Below are 16668 nucleotides of genomic sequence, written 5' to 3' on the forward strand. Positions count from 1 at the left end.
TCTGTGCTTGTTTCAAAATAATTTATCATGATGATCTGGGCAAAAGGTTACTGAGGCATTCTAATCTAAACTTGCTGAAGAAATGCCAGCGCTGTGCTGGCTGTCTTGCGTTTTTGTGTGCAAGGAAGCATATACTCATACTCTGCTTCCTCTCTGTCCACACACACCCTCTGGTCTCTCCCCGGACGCCCCCTTAGCAGGCAGCTCAATTTCCCATGCATGGCTGCCTCAGGCGGAGCGGGGAAATGAGTGTAAAATGCCCTCTTGGTTGAAGATGAGGATTATCACTGTAGTGGTGGGATGGGCCCCTGTAGCGGCTTCATGCCACCTCACTGCTCAAAGCAGCTTGGAGTCTCTAGTATGTCTGTCACCGTTCGCCTTAACTACACAAGGCCACACTGTGGCGTGCGCACATATGGAATTTCACATCAGAAAATTCCCCAAACACGTCTTCTTTTATTCTATTGATTTTTTTTTTTGCTTCTCTGTAATCAGGGCAGTCAACCCTTATTACATTATATGGACTTAAATGTATTATACTATGTGTTGCATTGACCAGGGAACATGAAATCTGGTAGGCTCAGGTTCATTGATCCGTATCTAATCTTGCTACTCAGAGCAGAAACTTTCAGCATGATGCCCTTCTTACATCATCGTTTAACAATGTCGCTCTTACTGACTGTTTGACTGAATTGTGTTGCATAAAATGAAGTACAAACCATTAAATTTCAAACAAGAATGCAAACCCTGCACTAATATATTGCCCTGAAGCAAATGCCAAAGCACTTCCTCAGGTATGGTTGGGACTGGAAATGTTTTGAATTAAAATGTGTTGCTCTTGACTGCAAAGTGAGCTGTCAGCATATATCCAGCAGGTTTGGGCTTAGATGGAAATGTAGACTGACTTTTACATTCATTCTTTGTGCAACAGAGCTAATTGCAACTGTGGGGCTATATTTTTTCCCTGATGATTATTAACATTTGTATTAGAGTACACTGGAGCATGACAGGAAATGTAGAGCAGAGCAAGAAACAAAGGTGGTAACATTTAAATACTTTTAATATGAGGAGGGCTCATTATTTTCATTTCAGTTTTTTTAAGTGTGTAATGTGAGGCTTGTTAAGGTGGACTGTGCAGTGAGGGAGAGCTTTGCACTTGAGTTAGCTTGGCCACTGTCCAAAGAGTCATTGGAAAAGATCTTATAATGTTGTGTTCGTGCTGCCTTCGTGTCTGCATGGCATCTCGAACGTGCCCTGGCTGCAGGAACAGAGAGTTGTTCTGGGACTTCCTTCTAATGGGTCTGTGCCAGGAGTTGTTCCCCACATACAGCGAGGGACATGATGTGCTCACCCTTCCTCCCTCTCTCTCTCTCCCTTCCTCTCCTCCTCTCTCCTGCTCTTTCATACGCTCTGTCTCTCCGCCTGCTTCCTCACTGTTGCTCGCCAGCCCAAAAATAAACCTTACCTCAGAGAGACACTCATTGAAATGTTTATTGAATGTCTTTTTCTCTCCCACTGCTTCTTATCGCTACCCGTTTCTCGTTCTCTCTCTCCGGCATTCTTGTTCTCTCATGTGTAAACATGTGTGCAGTCTAAGCCCTCACTGCATTTCTTATTGTTGTGAATGTGGTCATGCCCTACTGCCTTATTACTAGAACTGTCTTTACAAACACAGCGAGACAGTTGGAGCTCAGTATGTGGTTATTTGAAGCAATGTACTCATTGCTGTTCTGGCTCTTAGTAAAATAAGTATGTTCTGTTTTCAAGTGCAGGGCATAATCTCTAGTTCCATGCTATGATTAGATGTGCAGTATATCAGGGCCGCAGTTGAGATTTTTCTATGAGATATTTCTCTTTTTTTTGCAGTGATGAACATAGGATATTAATCACTGGGAGCTGTGATGAGAATAGTCGTTCTTACTCAATGACTAATAGGGATCATTTCTAAACCCTTAAATCTGCTGTTGTGTTTCCACTTGCATCCTCTCTAATTCACATCTTTTTGTCTTTCTGCCCTCAGTAACATCCCCAGCGTGGGCAGCACCATGGACCAGGACTACAGCCAGACCTACACCCCCCAGACCCACACGCCCTTCATGTCAAACAGCGCTCCACCAAGTAATAGTGGCGCCGGCATCCTGCCTTCTCCTGCCACCCCACGTTTCTCTGCCCCCACCCCACGTACGCCACGCACTCCACGCACACCTCGAGGGCCCTCCAGTGTCCAGGGCTCGCTCAAATACGAGAACTCTGACCTCTACTCGCCAGCATCCACCCCTTCCACCTGCCGACCGCTGAACTCGGTAGAGCCGGCCACCGTACCCTCCATCCCGGAGGCCCACAGCCTCTACGTCACCCTCATCCTCTCCGAGTCAGTCATGAACCTGTTCAAGGACTGCAACTTTGACAGCTGCTGCATCTGTGTATGTAACATGAACATAAAAGGAGCGGATGTGGGCGTGTACCTGAGCGACCCCATCTGCGAGGCACAGGAAACCTGCAGCTGCGGCTTCAGCGCCGTGGTCAACCGGCGTTACGGCAACGGCTCGGGCCTCTTCCTGGAGGATGAGCTGGATATCATCGGCCGAGGCTCGGACGTCAGCCGAGAGGCTGAAAAGCGATTTGAGGAGCTGCGGCTCTCGTCGCTGGAGAGAACTGGAGTTGGGAGGGGTGACCGTGTCCCAGATGAGCTGATTCTCCTCCTGCAGGACCAGTGCACCAACCCATTTTCACCCATTTCAACTCTGGAGCATGACATAGTGACGCGGGGGCCAAATGGGGCCCCTGTGCCACCCTGTGTGAGGGTGGAGGAGAGGGACTACCACAGCGACTGCTACATGGCTCTGGAGCACGGCAGGCAGTTCATGGACAACATGTCAGGTGGAAAGGTGGACGAGGCGCTGGTCAAGAGCACGTGCCTGCACCACTGGGGCAAACAAAACGGTGAGGAAGCTTAGACTTTCATGCATGCCTTCTTTTTTTTGCTGTTAGTAGAGTAGCTTAGACCTTAGTCATGTTTTGATAATATTCTTCAAAATAATGAAACTTCATTTGTAACATCAGAAATCTCACTAAATCTGTACGTGTTAAAAAAGTCAGAAGTCAACATATTTGATGCTGTATTTTTCTTTTTTAGATTGAATGTTTTTAAACATTTGAGTGATATATAGTAGGATTGTAGTTTTTCTTTAGCAGTTAAACATAAATGCTTGTTGTTCATGAGTCAAACTCCTTGACCTGCACGTTATATAGTCAACAATACAGATCAGGACATTTACAGAGAACTGTAACTAAATTTAGGGCTAAAAGATTTGTTGAGAAGCTCCTCTGACATGTCTACTTTATTTTTGCGTGTTGAGTTTCTCATGTTGTGATTAATCTTTAGCCTCCCATTTCCTCCCTTCTCCAGCAGTGGACGTGAGTGCGCTGTGCTCTCAGGACGTGCTACGGGTGCTGATGTCCCTCCAGCCAGTTCTCCAGGACGCAATCCAGAAGAAGAGGACTGTAAGGTCGTGGGGCGTTCAGGGTCCCCTCACCTGGCAGCAGTTCCACAAAATGGCTGGACGGGGTTCTTACGGTAAAGCTGGGGAAGTTTATCCACTTGATACACAGCTGTGTCTGATGCTTTGCTACCATCCACTCAAGTTCTATTAAAATCAGATAGCAGTGACTCATGTGTTCCACCACATATGCAGTGGATGTTTCAATCCATTCTGCCAAGAGTAAGATTTTTGGAATAACTCCCTGCAAGTAAAGGCTTTCAAAATGATTACTGGTAAAAATCCATTACTGTGAGGCCGATAACAACATTTGGCGCTTGTGTGTGTGACATTTGGGATGTGTGTGTCTTGGGGTAGAAAAACCGCGGCTGTTGTCAGATCAATAGGCAGTGTGGTCCCTGTGCTGCGGTCCAGATGTCAGCTCTGTTGGGAGGAGCTGTCACGTCGTTTGGTGACCTCACATTCTGATGCGCGGTGGCAGGCAGAGGGAGGGCAGCTGACATCTTACCTGTTAACAACTTTCACTCACTCTCCTTTCTTTCTTTGTGTTTCTTTTCACCTCCTTCCACAATTTATTTCCCCCTCTTTCTCCTCCCCCTCCCACCTCACTCCCACAGGCACAGACGAGTCTCCAGAGCCCCTGCCCATCCCCACCTTCCTGGTGGGTTATGAGTATGACTTTGTGGTTCTGTCTCCGTTTGGCCTGCCCTACTGGGAGAAACTGTTGCTGGATCCCTTTGGCTCACAGCGGGACATTGGGTACCTGGTGGTTTGTCCTGACAACGAGGCCCTGCTCAGCGGTGCCAAGAGCTTCTTCCGAGACCTCACTGCTGTCTACGAGGTAGAGAAGGGTGCAAACACTTCAGTGTTAGAGCTATCCAAATATCCAAACACTGCTTTACTTGTCTCCACCTCAGATTTGACAAATACAATAATTATCTAAGACTTTTATGGCAATTATGCTCAAACCAGTGTTTGTTAACTATTGCCATATGAAATTACTTTTATGTACCGCTTCACACACTTGCCTGTATCTGTGCTTTTCCAGTCATGTCGACTTGGCCAGCACCGACCCATTTCCAAAGGCTACCCTGATGGCATCGTCCTCGTAGGTGGCAATGGAGCCAAGAACCTCATGGATCAGCCAGTCAGCGACTGGTTCCTCAAGGCTGCCAGCGGCAACAGCGACGCCTTCACAAAGCTCAAACTCTATGCACAAGTGTGCCGCCACAACCTCGGTATGCGTCATTAGGAGCCTGCGTTTGTTACCAACTTCCACCTTCAACACTGCTTGGTTTAGTCATAAAAAAAGGCCAGCTAGAGAGCCTTGACTGCTTTTAAAGAGAGCCTCTGTGTAGGAAGAAGTGAAGTTATAATCAAATGAATGTGAGTGTCTTTTCATTTTCTCAAAGTGCATTTGATATTATTAATAAAAGTCCAATGCTGTGCTTTCTCGCTTTAGCTCCATACCTCGCCTCACAGCCATTGGACAGTTCCCTCCTCGCACAGCCCAGTCCCCTGCCTTCGTCCAGCCAGTCATCATCCACACAACTGTCTAGCTCCGCCTCCAGCTCAGTGGGCCAACAGGGCTCAGTGAACAGTGCAGGCTCCACAGTTCCCAACAACAACAACAACAACAGCAGCAGCAGCAGCAACAGCAGCAACAACAGTGGCCCCGCAAATGGCTCCGTGTCATCCAGCAGCCTGGTGACATCCTCAGGCCAGCCTGGCAGCGGGATGCCGTCTGCCAAGTCCACCTCCTTTCCCCCCTTTGGGAGCATGGGCAGCCAGGGCCAGGGAGGTGCCCCCCAGAGTGGACAGCTGGGACAACAGGCTGGTACTCAGAATACTGGCACCTCAGGGGACAACTCCAGCATCCAGGCCCAGGGGCCCACAGAGCCTCCTGAAAGGTACAGCAGGATTCAGAAGCGAGCTCCCCGTCGCCTCAGAGAAACACAATGTACTTGATCAGATTTGCGCAAAAGTGACAGAAAGTCACAAAAAGCTTTGATCTAATGGATTTTCAAACTGTTGTGAAGCGATTCAGTAGTTAGTTGCTTCTATGAAATAATGGTAGATACAGTGAAATAATTCCATTATAAAGTAAATTTTACTCTTGTTGCTAGGCAACATTTAGATATCATGAATGTTGTTTTAGAGAGGTTTTTCAGTAGTCTTTAATGTAACGCAGCCATTCAGAAGCAGGGGACTTAAACTAACTGAGCACTGAAGACTAGAATGGTGTGATAATACTGTGTGATCTTCTTGTGCTTTCTTCAGCACTTTGGAACGTGAGAAGGTGGGCGTGCCCACAGACGGGGAGTCCCACGCCATCACATATCCACCTGCCATTGTTGTTTACATTGTGGACCCCTTTAGCTACGAGGAGGCTGACGGTGGTCCTGGGCCAGTGCCGGCCCACTCCAGTGTGTGGACGCTGGGTTTGCTACGCTGCTACCTTGAGATGCTTCAGTTCCTGCCCCCTCATATCCGCAATTCTATTTCTGTACAGGTGAGGGAAGTTCCCAAGAGAGACACATTTTTATTGCTTGCCACATTGTATTTCATTATCATGAAGGTAAGTGCATAAGTGAAAATGCATTAATTGTGCATTTACTGTCAGTGTGCCAATTACTCCTCAGTGGTTACCAGATTATACTAATCAGCATCATTGCTGACACATCCATCATTATCTGAAGCATTATATCGTTTGATTGCCAACTGAGTGACCAGAAAATAGAAACTCCTTAACAATCTAATGCAATACAATAGTAATACATACTTCCTTACATAGAGTGTTGAATATAGAGTAATGTTTGTATGAAGAGTTCTGTGATACGTTTTAAGGCCACGGTCTGCTGTGTTTGACTGTGTCATACTGGAAGGTGTTTGTCATGTTTTGCTTACCTCATGTCTACAGAGAGGAGTAAACACAACAATATAATGCAATCCAACACTGCCGCACCAGCCTACACGAGACGATCACCTCTCTAACCCAGTTTCAACTATTTAAAATTTCACAATGGCCGTACCTGAATTTGAATTTGCCAAGTTGAGTCAGAATGGCCAGTTTTTTACTGAATAGGTGACATTTCGGGGGAAGCACATTTGTTATGTGCTTGTTGTTCCATGAATGAATATTTGTTCATTGCACACTAGACTTTCATGTTTTACCTGCAAGACTTTTTTTCTAGGTTCATCATCTTTGATATGAAAATTAGTTGCACAGCTCTGCATCACTCTCCCCTCTGTTTCCATCCTAGTTAGTTTTGTAGTTAGTCATTTTGAGACCCAGCTTGGAAAAGTACAGTCTGTTGTGTTGTTATCTTGCATTACTCTGCTTACAATGATGCAGAAAAACACAACCACTACTTGCACACTTGCCCCTTTTTTAGTAGATATTGCATTTGTAGAAGCATTGTTTGAGAGTGTAGAAAGAGTGTTATACTCTGCTTGCTTATGACCAACAACTTCTGTTTTTTTTACCTCAGATCGTCCCCTGCCAGTACCTGCTTCAGCCAGTGCGAGGCGAAGACCGTCATATCTACGCCCAGCACCTCAAATCTCTGGCCTTCTCTGTCTTCGCTCAGTGCAGACGGCCGCTGCCCACCTCCACCAATGTCAAGTCCCTGACGGGCTTCGGCCCAGGCTTGGCCATTGACACCGCACTGAAGAGCCCAGAGGTAAATCCGTCACAGAGACAAGTTGTAGCAGTTGCACCTTAATTGTTTTGAGGTACAGTTTTTGATTGTTAATTTTTATCAACTTACGAAATGCAAAGTGAGCGAACAGAAGAAAAATCTAAATCAAATCAATATTTGGTGTGACCTCCCTTTGCCTTCAAAACAGCATCAGTTCTTCCAGGTACACTTGCACACAGTTTTTGAAGGAACTCGACAGGTTGGTTGTTCCAAACCTCTTGGAGAACTAACCTCAGATCTTCTGTGGATGTCGGCTGCCTCAGATCCTTCTGTGTCTTCATTCAGTCCCAGACAGACTGGATGATGTTGAGCTCAGAGCTCTGTGGGGGCCACACCATCACTTCCAGGACTCCTTCTTCTTCTTTACGCTGAAGATAGTTCCTAACAACATTGGCTGCATGTTGGGCTCGTTGTCCTGCTGCAGAATAAATGTGGGGCTAATCAGACGCCTCCCTGATGGTACTGATGATGGATTAGTATCTGCCTGTATTTCTCAGCATCGAGGACACCATTAACTCTAACCCTAACCCTAATCCCAACTCCATTGGCAGAAATGCAGCCCCAAACTTGTAAGGAACCTCCTCCAGCTTCACTGTTGCCTGCAGACACTCATTATTGATCTGCTCTCCAGCTCTTCGGTGAACAAACCGCCTTCTGCTGCAGCCAAATATTTCAGATTTGACTCATCGGTCCAGAGCACCTGCTGCCATTTTTCTGCACCACAGTTCCAGTGTTTTCATATATAGTTGAGTCGCTTGGCCATGTCTCCATGTCGTATGGGTTTTTGGTCGTAATTCTTCCATGAAGACCACTTCTGGCCAGACTTCTCTGGACAGTAGATGGTGTACCTGGTCCCACTGGTTTCTGCTGGTTCTCAGCTGGTGGCACTGCTGGACATTAAGCATAATGTGTCTTAAATCTTTTAAGTTTCCTTGGCCGACCACTGTGTCAATGGTCCTCAACGTCTCTCGCTTCTTTGTGCTTCTTCAGAAGAGTTTAAACAGCCCATCTTGAGACCCCAGTCTGCTCTGAAATATTTGCCTGATGCAGTATAACGACCTTCTGTCTTGTTGCTGTGCTCAGTCTCGCCATGATGACCTGTGACATGAAACTGTCCTCACAGCCTCACCTTGGCAGCAGAGTTTGGCTGCTCCTCACCCGGTTTGAAGCCTCCTACACAGCTGTTTCTGTTTCAGCCAGTGACGTGAAACTGATGATCATTAGCACCTGTTGGGTGTAATTGGTTAATCATACAACTAAATATGATCCTACAAAATCCCTGACTTTGTGCAAGTGTACCTGGAAGAAGTGATGCTGTTGTGAAGGCAAAGGGAGGTCACACCAAATATTGATTTGATTTAGATTTTTCTTCTGTTCGCTCACTTTGCATTTGTAAATGGATAAAACTAAAGAATTAAATTTTATGTTTTTGAAAGCATTCTTACTTTACAGCATTTCTTCACCCCCCCCTAAGGCACAGTACTGTAATCTGACTATTGTATGGCAGAGAAGGGCGTTTTGTTGTGGTGTGCAGTTACAGCTCAGTTGTTTACCTGGTCAGTAGCCGCACCCTGCTGGCTGTGTTTGGTAGCATTAACATGCTAGCTTTGTCCTCTGATCGATAGGCAAGCAAACAGAGCCTGGCACCGTGGCCCCAGCAGCAGCCTTTCAGTTGCTTTCAGTTCTCCCACCAGACATGACCCTGACCTGATATGACCAGCCTTTTACTCCAGCTGTGTTCAGTCTGCCAACGAAACGAAAGAAGGCAATGACATATAGAGTTCTTAGTGCTAACAATCGTCATAGTTTTTTCTGCTGGAACAGGACCAAGGGAACTTGTAACCCTCTGCTATTCCAGAGTTTTCTTTCCATTATCTGCTTGGCTAGCTCCCTGAGACCTCCATAATGGGATCTCGACTCAAGGTTTAGACAAAGGGGCGCTTTCGATCAGCACCTAATTCAGCTGACTTCCTTGCAGCCAGTGCTAACTTTTCCCTTTAACACACTTGCAAACCTTGAGCTGCCTTGCTGGGAGAAGTGGGATACGGATGAGACAATGGGAGTGACACCAGGGACAGTTTTATCTGGCAAAGAAATCTACAATGTGAACTCTGCAGAAATTAGGATTGAAAGATGGGATCTCCTGCAGCTGTGACAGATCAGCAGTCAATCATGCATGCAGAAAATGTACATATATGGAGCATGTGCAGTTTTTATCCATTTGGGTAGAAGGGCTGAAAACGTATCCTTCATGCTGCCACCTTCACCTCCCTATCTGCAGAGGACGGAGTGCCTGCGCCTGTATACGCCCCCGTTCATTCTAGCACCAGTAAAAGACAAGCAGACGGAGCTCGGGGAGACATTTGGGGAGGCATCGCAGAAATACAACGTGCTGTTTGTAGGATACTGTCTATCCCACGACCAACGCTGGCTCCTGGCTACGTGCACTGACCTGTATGGGGAACTCCTGGAGACCTGCATCATCAACATAGATGTACCCAACAGGTAGGACACCCACCATCTGTATGATATGAAAACCTACCAGCTTCACCATCGCTAAGTATCAGTTAACACCACTGGACCCCCACACTGACACAGAGGTTATTAAAGTCTGTGTACCAGAGGAAGTACAGAGTTCCAAGTTGTCTCGACTCAACAGGTGTGACACAACAAAGAAAAGTAATTTCTAGCTGTCTGGTAACAAACTGCCAGCTGTCGCACAGTGTTTTTGTTTATAGAATACAATCATTGTAATTCTAATACTTAAAATGTGACCGCTTGATATGAAAACTGTGATATCTATATTTTTTTAATCAAGTATGTCATGCTGGCTGTCAAATGGCACCTTTTGCTGAAGTATAAATTGGACTTGAGTGGGCGCACAGCTGTCAGTCAAGCATGGTGTACACAGGCCCACACATTCCTGACAAGAGGTTCACCTTTACCTGCCTGACAAAATGTTAAACCAGCTCTAATGACTAAGCACACTGTATGTCCACTTGACGTCCTGCCTTACTTACTTCTTTTAATATTTGTTCTGAAGACTTCAAAATACTTAAAAGGTGGTTGTGACACGCGTGTCAATGCATGGTCTGCAGGGCGCGGAGGAAAAAGGGCTCCGTTCGGCGGCTCGGCCTGCAGAAGCTGTGGGATTGGTGCTTGGGACTGGTGCAGATGACATCAGTCCCCTGGAGGGTGGTGATTGGGCGACTGGGCAGAATAGGACACGGAGAGTTAAAAGGTAAGGAGGACTGTCATGCTAAAATGCTTTCCCTGACACTGAAGTGTTCATCTTCATTCCAGTGTGTCGCTTGTTCATTCATCCCTGTTGCTTTCCTCTCTTGATCTTCCAGACTGGAGTATTCTGCTGAGCAGGAGAAACCTCCAGTCATTAAGTCGCCGTCTGAAGGAAATGTGTCGAATGTGTGGCATCTCCGCCTCAGATACCCCCAGCATCCTCAGCGTGTGCTTGGTTGCCATGGAGCCCCAGGGATCGTTTATCATCATGCCAGGTACAGTGTGCACATGACAAAGATTATACATGCACCCACTATCTGTTTTAACATGCACCTCTCAGTCACGTTATTCTATCAGGAGGGGTGAAGTGTGTGTGTGTGTGTGTGTGTGTGTGTGTGTGTGTGTGTGTGTGTGTGTGTGTGTCTTTTCACATATATATGTGTGTGTGTGTCTTTTCACATATATATGTGTGTGTGGGGCATGATGGATGGCCGCAGCATATCACAACACGTGTCCCTTCCTTGTCCAGATCAGATTGATGGCAGGGGAAGATCGTGTACCTTTCGCTCATAAAGCACTACCTCTCAGACGCCCATTGATCTCAAAGCGCTGTGATGGAGAGCCAGATCAATGGGTTTATTTTGGGAAACGAGTGAGGGATTGTCAGTGCATCATACCAGGGTTGTGTTGAGTGATGTTGGGCTGAGGACATCTCCCTCCTAAAAAGCTCCTCCAGCTGAAAGAGATTAGCAAGCCTCAGATGACTACAACCGGGGGGCGGGAGGGGGGGTTACATCACTGAAACATGGTTGTTAAACTTAACCAAACAGCTGTTGTTTCATGTCAAACTGAAATTCTTAAATTATTATGAAATACATTCTGTATGTGGAGAGTTTAGATTATCAAATCAATACATATTAATATTGGAAAAGTCACCTCCATTACAAAGCTGCTCCTTGATGCTCAGTTGAAGATGTTTCATTTATATTAACATATTTGTTAGTGTGTTGCAATTAAGTTAAATCAGGTAAAATCAGTGGGAGGACTACATGGCTCTAAAAGTGGCTCTGGTACATGCTTTAATGTCTTCACTTGGTCCTTGTGGAGGCTCCTTTGTCGTCCTTGCTTATTCCCCTCTGATACACAGGACAGCAGCTGTCATGATGTCACTAGTCATGTAGAGGGAAACTAATCAAATCACAAGGGCTGTAGACCGTAGTACCAGTGGCTACTATTACAATCAATTCTATGTCAATTGACAGAGGGTTACATTTCAGGGATTTGTTGGGCAGTTTTCACCAGTTTCAGTTTCCTATTTGATGCTTTAATGCTAAAGAGTTTGGGTATGTTATGTTCAGAGACCAGCAAGAAGATTTTAGCCACACTGGGGAAAAAGATTGTGACACAGATTCTCATTTTGATTCATTCTTCTTAGCCGCCCTGTTTGTTTTTCTCTCCTTCCCCTGTGCATCCCATCAGACTCTGTGTCGACAGGCTCAGTGTTTGGCCGCAGCACCACCTTGAACATGCAGACGTCCCAGCTGAGCACCCCGCAGGACACCTCCTGCACCCACATCCTGGTCTTCCCCACCTCCGCCTTTGTCCAGGTGGCCAGCTCCAATTACACCAACATCGACCCCAACATCGACATTCTCAACGCCACCACCGGTCAGTTGTGCTCCGTCATCCATCTTGCAGTCATTCCCTGCGATTCCCTTGCGTTTTTAATTCACTGTGGCTCATCCTGTCTGCTGGATCATAAACAAAGTCACAGGCATTAAAGGGAAATGCAGCAAGTACTGCATTTTCCCCTTTTGTTGTTTCTAAATCCTTCCTGTTTACTTTCCAGTCTATTAAGATTCCATTTTGCACTCGTGTTTGCTGACATACTCGCATCTGCAGCACCCTCAAGTGTTTTGAGCATATTTCCTTTGTGCAGATACATTTTTAGCCAGAAATCTGGAGCATGGCCACACACACTCAATACTTTGCTCCACAAAATAGTTAAATCAACCATATAATGGCATTGTCGATAAAAGCTAATATCCAAATTACATTTTCCAAAATGTATAACTATCTGATGGCCATATCAGATGGAGAAGAAATTTGGATAACAGTATTCTGGATTTCTGGACTTGGTCACTTGCACCTCCGTTGAATTGCTCTTCTGTTCTCCTCAGATGGGTCTGATGCTATCGGGATCTTTGACCTGCTGGACCAGGAGAATGAATTGGTGGACCCAGACATCATCAACATCTCGCCCACCACTTCGCCAGTACACTCCCCGGGCTCCCATTACCACCACGGAGGTGACGGCAGTAAGGTGAGAAGAGTAGTAGCCTCAGAGTGATGTGACGCGTCATGTCTCCCTCTGTGGATGGTCTGACTGTGGAGTCTGTCAACAAGTGAACAAAGCTGACCAGGATTTTCTACTTTGTTGCAGGGCCAGAGTACAGACCGTATGGAGTCTCATGAAGAGGTTCCTAACCTCCTGCAGCAGCCTCTGGCCCTCGGCTACTTTGTCTCCACGGCTAAAGCTGGCCCGCTACCCGACTGGTTCTGGTCAGCCTGTCCACAAGCTCAGAACCAGTGTCCACTTTTCCTCAAGGTACCGGGCTCTGCTCCCCCCACATGTTTATTTAGTAGTGCTACACAAAAAGTATAAGCTCTTTATGTGGTTGAACAAGACCATTTGTTGGAACATTCAAGATTGGTCATTGGTTATGGTTACTGTAGGGACATTAAGAGTTTGGGAACCACTCTCTGTCTCTGTCCAGATGTAACAACATCACCATACTAGCACCTTTAAAAGCTCACAAAGTAATGTGCTGTATCTTGTTTGTTTAATTAGAATAAAACAGATGTGTAAAAATGATACTGGCTTTGTGAGGGGTTATATGGTGGACTTTGTCTTGGCCAGATGCAGTAACTTCCTGGAGTCTCTGAGGATTGCCTGGAAACGTCACTATGACAACAAGACTCCAGGGAGCCACTGCTCCAGCACATAACTCCCCACAAAACCATAACTGTGCTTTGAAAATACAGTTAATATGGAAGCCATTAATGAACTGTCAATCTGTCGTGTTGTGTTTTTGTCACTTATGTGACAAAGTGCTTTAAGTGCTTTTGCAGTAACTGAACTCGTGTGTGTGTGTGTGTGTGTCGTCTTTGATTTGCACTAATGTCCCGTGCTTGTGGAGTTAGCTCCAGACTCACCGCTGCTGTCATTGCTCTGTGAAAAGAGCTATAATTATTTAGATGAGATGTAACAAAAGGTTAGTAACTTCATTATAATTCCATTGACATTACCTCGTTCCCTGTGCTCCCTCTCTCAGGCCTCTTTGCACCTCCATGTGTCTTCAGTGCAATCAGATGAACTACTGCACAGTAAACACTCCCACCCCCTTGACTCCAATCAGACCTCAGACGTACTCAGGTAAACAACACCAGAACACATCCACCACACGCCAAGTGCACAAAGTACTATTACCACCCTGATGTCTTCAGGGGGATTTTCGCTTTTGGAAATTTAATCAGACTGAAAGTGTTTTTGGGATGCAAATAATGATGATGATCAAGAGCTAAACATGTACTTGAAATGGTTTTTAAGCTTAAAAGACAGTTTCTTGTGCATTTTTCAAATTATAGCCCAAGATTTGACAGTTTTGAAAAGTAAAGGCTTCTAATTATTATTAAACCCAGTGTGACAACCTATAAATAACTTACAGAATAAAGAGTCACCTGGTGTTTTTTGTGTGCCTGGACAGATTCGTGCTGGAGCAGTACAACGCCCTCTCCTGGCTGACGTGTGACCCGGCTACACAGGACCGACGATCATGTCTACCCATTCACTTTGTGGTGCTCAACCAGATGTACAACTTCATCATGAACATGTTGTAGCCAACATTTACGGGGGGGGGGGTGTAGGGGAAACATTTCAGAGAAGAGGAAAGTGACAACTCCAAAGGGGGTTTCATCAAGACTGAAGAAAACCGCAAGAGCCGGACCAGAGTACGGAGCTGGATCCTGCACCAAGATGGGACTCGACGGCTGTTCTAAGCTGAGACGGTCCCGTCCCCCGTGGCTGTTCCTGGTTGAGACAGTCCTGTCCCTGTGATTCAGAGACATGCACATAGAGACAAGGGAATAAAGAAGAGGGGGAAACCAGAAGCTGAGTCGCAATTAATGAACGTGAGAGAATGATAGATTGGTTGTCATGGTATGTAGCATGGCAGCACAGTCACTGGCCAGTCTGCATTGGAGAGACGAGTCTATCTGTAAAGTTATTGGAAGAAAAGGGACATATTTGATCAAGGAAAACTCAAGAATGGATCTTTGGTTTTAAGACCCGAAATTCCTTTTTATTCCTTTGGATGAAATAGTATCCAAATGAAATGCCTGCATCTATCTTATTTATTGTAAGTTTTTAAATGTATAATTTGTCTTATTTCTTAACCTCTTTTATATATAAAAAATGGAGAAGGTTTATATCACCTTCCTGCTTTAAAGCAATTGGTCTAAGATATATGTAATCGTCTTAATTAAAAAAACAACCAGGAAAAAAATCCCATAAAAATTAAATAAAGTCCCAGTAGGTTGCTTTTAGAGTATTATTTTTTGTAATGGAGACAGAATATTTGTATTGTCACAATGTACAGAAGAATTAGAGTGGAGAATTATGTTCCATGCCTTTGAGCATGAAGGACTTACAGCAAAGCTGTAGCTACAGAGGACTTGTACAGCAATGAACTTCACTGTGTTCAAATAAAGAGGTACATTGTTGTATATAGTATTTTATACCACACATTTAGACACAAAAACCAAACGGCAATATATATAAATAATTATATATGAATGCCATGCCAGCAGTTGGTGGTGTGGCTTCTGTTTTAGGAATAAAGTGCGTCAACTTATTTTCCTGTGCTTGTGTTTATTGCTCTGGGGAGGGGGACAGCGATAGTGGAATGGAAGGAGAACTACTGGAGGTAGCTGACATCAGGTTTGACCCTTTACTGTATCGGGGAGAAACAAAGAGCGGTTGTCCTAAGGGCAGACGTGCAGTGTCCTTTCCAGCACGTCCCTCTAGTTGACCACACCTCTCCTTGCTCTGATTGGCTGAGGTCGGGCTCTGTTGGCACCACTTCTGATTGGTTATGGATCCATTTAGACCAAACCCATTTTACTTCAGTGTGAAAGTAAATGTGTGGTGTAAATGAACTTTAACCAGCCACGGATGGCTGCTCACTGGACAGACAGTGTTTGTACACGAAGGAAAATCAACTGTCCTGATTTCTGGTGTTCAGAGGGAAACTGTACTTTGACCATTGATAATCCATTGGTGTTGCTCTGGCAGATTTGCCAATATTTGTTGGCTTGGAAATTTGACCATCAAGATGTATTTGGCCTTCTTTTGAGTGTAGATAAATACATTCAATATTTAATAAAACCCTGAAAATTTATTTTCAGTCCAGTGCCATGTTTCTTTTTGGGAAATCATGGTTGTTGGCAGTAACCATCTGCCTCCATTGTACAGTCGGTCTATTCTCAAGTGGGAAACCCTGCATAACATTTTGAGTCAGATATCTTACTTGTAAATTGCTGAATTGCCCCCAGGTCGTGTAGTAGCATCTGGCAATTCGTTCTTTTGAGAATTTTCTGCATTTCTCCTCGCTGTCAGCAGCCTGTGGATGCACAGAGGTCCTGCTCTGTTTGCCTTCATCCCTCAGCAACTGCTGTCAATGTGTCCTTGGAAATTTAGTGGAATTTACACAGACAGCATGTCGCTGACTGGATAGGTAAAAGTCCACAGCATTTAAGAGGGAAATCCAAATGGCAACACATTTGGTAAACCCAAGTAAGCCGTGCCACAATAAATCTTCATTTGGTGTCATTTAGAAATATAATAAAGCTACTGCATCACATTCAGAAAGACTTTGGTTTGTACACATTAGCTTAACCTGATATAAATAAGCATGGAGAGAAGATCGGCTAGTGGGTGTCTACATTATCTATTCTGCAACCATTAATGATGCTGAAATTGTTCATTAGAGGAGGAGGGGGGGGGGGGGTATCTTTACACACCGGTGGTCTGTTCTTATCCAGCCTGTATTCATCAGGTACACTTGCTCTGTTTCAACTATGTCCCCACTCACCACCTTCATCTAAGGAGCTGTGCACCATGAGAAGTATGCTTTGTTGTAGGAATGAATGAATGAAGGCTCCATCATCCT

General features: G+C 45.3%; 1 protein-coding gene across 1 annotated transcript in view; it reads left to right on the top strand.

The window, feature by feature from the left end:
- med13a (mediator complex subunit 13a) overlaps nucleotides 1–15351 on the top strand; it is a 71969-nt gene extending 56618 nt beyond the window's left edge. Inside the window, exons 16-30 of the mRNA XM_070843153.1 lie at nucleotides 2021–2943; nucleotides 3410–3577; nucleotides 4118–4341; nucleotides 4549–4738; nucleotides 4963–5410; nucleotides 5781–6012; nucleotides 6992–7183; nucleotides 9483–9706; nucleotides 10300–10442; nucleotides 10555–10713; nucleotides 11918–12106; nucleotides 12619–12761; nucleotides 12882–13046; nucleotides 13774–13874; nucleotides 14206–15351. Of these exons, the coding sequence (XP_070699254.1) occupies nucleotides 2021–2943; nucleotides 3410–3577; nucleotides 4118–4341; nucleotides 4549–4738; nucleotides 4963–5410; nucleotides 5781–6012; nucleotides 6992–7183; nucleotides 9483–9706; nucleotides 10300–10442; nucleotides 10555–10713; nucleotides 11918–12106; nucleotides 12619–12761; nucleotides 12882–13046; nucleotides 13774–13874; nucleotides 14206–14338 (3634 nt within the window). The 3' untranslated portion in view covers nucleotides 14339–15351. The remainder of the gene's footprint in view (nucleotides 1–2020; nucleotides 2944–3409; nucleotides 3578–4117; nucleotides 4342–4548; nucleotides 4739–4962; nucleotides 5411–5780; nucleotides 6013–6991; nucleotides 7184–9482; nucleotides 9707–10299; nucleotides 10443–10554; nucleotides 10714–11917; nucleotides 12107–12618; nucleotides 12762–12881; nucleotides 13047–13773; nucleotides 13875–14205) is intronic.
- Nucleotides 15352–16668: the final 1317 nt, after the last annotated feature.

The sequence above is a fragment of the Pempheris klunzingeri genome, chromosome 14 (assembly GCF_042242105.1).
Source record: "Pempheris klunzingeri isolate RE-2024b chromosome 14, fPemKlu1.hap1, whole genome shotgun sequence".
Classification (NCBI taxonomy): Eukaryota; Metazoa; Chordata; class Actinopteri; order Acropomatiformes; family Pempheridae; genus Pempheris; species Pempheris klunzingeri.